Genomic DNA, 5324 nt, shown 5'->3' on the forward strand with positions numbered 1-5324 from the left:
TAAAAAAGCCTATTTCCAATCACCCATTGAAAAATTACCAGCAAATCTTTTACAGAATTGTCAAAGCCTCTCATCTACACATAAATATGTTATTAAAATCCAAACTTTCATAAAGAGCTCAGTCTATGGAGTTAGCATACCTCCTCTGAAAACGGTTAAGATGCTAACGGACTTGTTCGAATACACTAAACCATTTCTATGAAGTAAATTCAACAAGCGGGTCAAATACAAGCAAGAGAAGTGTCAGAAACAGTTGCATATGATATTTGTGCGATTTCATGGACTAAACTTACCGAAAGCACTGAAAACAGCAGCGAGAGATCGAGCATGCCGCTTGTCAGTCGCCCCGTTTCCATGGCAACTCCCTCCGCTCCAGCGTTTGATTCAGGTTTGATTGCTACTCCAAAGTTCAGCGCGCGCTCATTAAAACATGCAGAATTTACATAAATAAACATATAAAGATTTCGTAAATAAATAACTTAAATCTAATTAAATTATTATTAAATCATCAATTTAGGTTTTTTTTATATTTGGGTCAAATGGATCCTCTAAATCCAGTGTTGGGCAAGTTACTTCCAAAATGTAATACATTATATATTACTAGTTACTGTCTTTTGAAAGTAATTAGTAGTCCGTTCTCTTGGCTCAAACCTAATGGATCCTCTAAATCATGACTTTTGGCTCATCACTGAGGAATATTCTGAGCTTGCAAATACTGTTTCAATTTCTGCGGCGCCATTGACAGATCATTGCCTGATTTCATTAACTTTGACACCAGCAATAAATCATACCATTAGGAAAGACTATTGGAAGTTTAATGCAGAACTTTTAAAGGATAAATATTATTGTAGTCAAATAAGAAATTTGATTAGTAAGATTAAAAATGACTTCTCTTTAAGTTCTAATGGGATTAAATAGGAGTATTTTAATTTTAAAACAAGGGACATTTCAATTCGGGTTGCTAATCAAAAAAGCAGAGATCTGAAGCAAAGGGAGTTGAGGTTAATTCAAGAAATGAATGCCTGTTGTAATACACAAGAACTGATTCAAGATGTTGAAAAGTTACTCTCTCTTCAAGCTAAATTAGACAGTATGTATCTAATGAAAGCACAAGGAGCTTTTGTAAGGTCTCGTGCAAAATGGATGGAAGAAGGAGAGACGCATAAGGCTTATTTTTGTCGGTTAGAAAAGAGGAGACAGCAAAGTAATGCAGTTCATAGTTTAATTATTAATGATGAGGTAATCACAGATCCGAAATTAATATCTGAGGAAATATACTCGTTTTATAGTAATATTTACTCTTCGTCATACTCTGAAAATAATGCCAAGGAATTTCTTGAAAAGGTAAAAGATTTTATTCCACAGATTGATATTGAATTTAAAGAATTGTGTGATGGAGACCTGAGGTTAGAGGAACTTGAAGCTGCTAAAATAAAAAAATGCATTTGGGTAAATCTCCTGGTCAGGACGGTTTGACTACTGATTTTTACAAATTCTTCTGGGAGGATATAAAAGATTTGCTATTTAAAGCTTTAAAGGAGTGTTTTGATTCTAATTCTTTACTTCCAACTATGAGACAGGGGTTAATTATTCTCATTCCAAAGTCAAACAAAGATAAAAGAATTATTGAGAATCTGAGACTGATTACCCTACTTAATGTTGATTATAAAATTCTTACATCTGCAATTGCTAATAGGTTAAAATTTAGGTTGAGTCAAGTTATAAGTGAAACTCAATCTGGTTTATCTGGTTTTAGGTTAATACACAACAACATTAGACTTGTCTTAGATTTAATTGATTATGGATATTTAATTTATTTAATTAGGTTTGTTTTGTTTCTTGATTTCTATAAGGCATTCGATACTGTAGAACATAAATTCATTTTACATGCATTGAAGTTTTTTGGTTTTGGTCATAAATTTGTTAAATTAATAGAGATGTTGTACAAAGACATAAATAGTTCAGTATCGTTACCATTTGGGACTTCTAAGAGGTTTAACATTAATAGAGGTATTAGACAAGGGGATCCGTCAAGTCCGTATTTATTTATTTTAATAGCTGAACTGTTAGCAATTTATGTGAAAAATAGTAAAGATATCAAGCCTTTGAATGTTTTAGGGAGTCAGTTATTGATAAGTCAACTAGCAGATGATACCACCCTGTTTCTTAGAGATGTAGAGCAGATTCCAGTTGCCATTAATCTGGTGTCTCATTTTTCAAAAGCTTCTGGTCTGCAATTGAATTTTAAAAAGTGTGAGCTGATGGCACTTCATAGTCATGCTGAATCTCAATTGTTCAATATTCCATTAAAAAATGAGATAAAATATTTAGGAATTGTTATTACTAAAGACCCTAAAATTAGAGAAAAAAGTAACTTGATTGATAATATGAAAAAAAGTCAAAATATTTTAAATATGTGGGTTCAAAGGGATATTTCTATATTTGGCAGAATTCTCATACAGAAGTCAGAAGCACTTTCCAGGTTGATTTACCCAGCATTTTCTTTGAGTATATCTGATAGGTGGATAAAAGACATTAATCAAATTCAGTATAAATTTATTTGGAAAAACAAGCACCATTATATAAGAAAATCAGATGTAGTGAAGCCGATCAGTGAGGGAGGGTTGAACGTAATTGATTTCGATGTTATGAATGAGACGCATAAGGCTTATTTTTGTCGGTTAGAAAAGAGGAGACAGCAAAGTAATGCAGTTCATAGTTTAATTATTAATGATGAGGTAATCACAGATTCAAAATTAATATATGAGGAAATATACTCGTTTTATAGTAATATTTACTCTTCGTCATACTCTGAAAATAATGCTAAGGAATTTTTTTAAAAGGTAAAATATTTTATTCCACAGATTGATATTGAATTTAAAGAATTATGTGATGGAGACCTGAGGTTAGAGGAACTTGAAGCTGCTAAAATAAAAAAATGCATTTGGGTAAATCTCCTGGTCAGAACGATTTGACTACTGTTTTTTTACAAATTCTTCTGGGAGGATATAAAAGATTTGCTATTTAAAGCTTTAAAGGAGTGTTTTGATTCTAATTCTTTACTTCCAACTATGAGACGGGTTAATTATTTTCTCATTCCAAAGTCAAACAAAGATAAAAGAATTATTGAGAATCTGAGACCGATTACCCTACTTAATGTTGATTATAAAATTCTTACATCTGCAATTGCTAATAGGTTAAAATTTAGGTTGAGTCAAGTTATAAGTGAAACTCAATCTGGTTTTATTAAAGGAAGGTTAATACACAACAACATTAGACTTGTCTTAGATTTAATTGATTATGGATATTTAATTAAGGATGATGGGTTTGTTTTGTTTCTTGATTTCTATAAGGCATTCGATACTGTAGAACATAAATTCATTTTACATGCATTGAAGTTTTTTGGTTTTGGTCATAAATTTGTTAAATTAATAGAGATGTTGTACAAAGACATAAATAGTTCAGTATCGTTACCATTTGGGACTTCTAAGAGGTTTAACATTAATAGAGGTATTAGACAAGGGGATCCGTCAAGTCCGTATTTATTTATTTTAATAGCTGAACTGTTAGCAATTTATGTGAAAAATAGTAAAGATATCAAGCCTTTGAATGTTTTAGGGAGTCAGTTATTGATAAGTCAACTAGCAGATGATACCACCCTGTTTCTTAGAGATGTAGAGCAGATTCCAGTTGCCATTAATCTGGTGTCTCATTTTTCAAAAGCTTCTGGTCTGCAATTGAATTTTAAAAAGTGTGAGCTGATGGCACTTCATAGTCATGCTGAATCTCAATTGTTCAATATTCCATTAAAAAATGAGATAAAATATTTAGGAATTGTTATTACTAAAGACCCTAAAATTAGAGAAAAAAGTAACTTGATTGATAATATGAAAAAAAGTCAAAATATTTTAAATATGTGGGTTCAAAGGGATATTTCTATATTTGGCAGAATTCTCATACAGAAGTCAGAAGCACTTTCCAGGTTGATTTACCCAGCATTTTCTTTGAGTATATCTGATAGGTGGATAAAAGACATTAATCAAATTCAGTATAAATTTATTTGGAAAAACAAGCACCATTATATAAGAAAATCAGATGTAGTGAAGCCGATCAGTGAGGGAGGGTTGAACGTAATTGATTTCGATGTTATGAATGGTACCCTTAAGTTGAGGTGGCTCCAAGACTTCCTTAGAAATACACATTCAGTTTGGTTTAGCTTTTCTTCTAAAATTTTTGATTCTCTTGGGGGCATTGATTTCCTTTTAAGGTGTGATTTTGAGCCATCAAAATTAAAGTGTAAATTATCATCTTTTCATAGTCAGGTATTATTATATTGGAAATTAATATACAAACACAACTTTTCGCCACATAGTTGTTCTTTGTGGAATAATAAGTGTATCCTTATTAAGAGGAAATCTGTGTTTTTTCAAGACTGGATGGACAAAGGTGTCTGGTCCATTGTACACATTATGGATGGGGATGGAAATTTTCTTGGTTATGATGTTTTTTGTGAAAAATACAATATTATTTGTACTAAGGAATTATATGTTTCTTTGTTGAAAGCTGTTCCTGCTGGTTTGGTTCAGCTGATTAAAGGTGCTTTGTGTTATTCACCTGTGATACCAAGATTAGGTAATCTAATCATCTCTGGTATTAATTTTACAGAGCAGAGCTGTAATAATAAGGTTTTAAGAACATTAGTAAATACACAGACTTTCCCTTCTAAAGTAAAGAAGAGACTCCTTGTCTATGATTTTCCTGAAGATAAAGTGGTTCAAATTAGAACAAGATTTCTCTCTTTTCCACTTCTACCAAAGGTAAAAGAAGTTCAGTTTAAAATTATTAACGATATTTATCCCTGTAATGAGTTCCTCAGACACAGGTTTAATTTGGATTGTAATGGATGCACCTTTTGTGAAGCAGAAATAGAGTCATTGGAACATTTGTTTTATTTATGCAAATTCTCAAAAAAATTATGACCTTTATGCTTGGTTAAGTTTGAAGTATGTAATACCTGACTTTGATTTTAAAACTGTAAAATATTTGTCCTTTTGTTGGAATTGTGATGTTGAATTTTTGGTTAATAATATTGTGATTTTGGCCAATTACTTCATTCATAAATGCAGATTCTTTAATAAATTCTTCAAGCAATAATAAAAAAAATACTTCCTTCTAAAAGCCTCGTAACATTAACATTTACAATGTCTTTCTTTAGCATTTGAAACATTTCCCTTCTTTCCTCCTCATATTTCCTACATTCCAATAACACATGTAACACTGATTCCGTTACCTCACAATTTTCACACAAACCTGTTGGATGTTTG

General features: G+C 31.4%; 1 protein-coding gene across 1 annotated transcript in view; it reads left to right on the forward strand.

The window, feature by feature from the left end:
• Nucleotides 1-3335: 3335 nt before the first annotated feature.
• LOC107727458 (uncharacterized) overlaps nt 3336-5324 on the forward strand; it is a 4766-nt gene continuing 2777 nt past the window's right edge. The window contains exon 1 of the mRNA XM_016537334.1: nt 3336-4826. Coding sequence (XP_016392820.1) covers nt 3438-4826 — 1389 coding nt within the window. The 5' untranslated portion in view covers nt 3336-3437. The remainder of the gene's footprint in view (nt 4827-5324) is intronic.

The sequence above is a fragment of the Sinocyclocheilus rhinocerous genome, unplaced genomic scaffold, assembly GCF_001515625.1.
Source record: "Sinocyclocheilus rhinocerous isolate Xijiao unplaced genomic scaffold, SAMN03320098_v1.1 scaffold10527, whole genome shotgun sequence".
Classification (NCBI taxonomy): Eukaryota; Metazoa; Chordata; class Actinopteri; order Cypriniformes; family Cyprinidae; genus Sinocyclocheilus; species Sinocyclocheilus rhinocerous.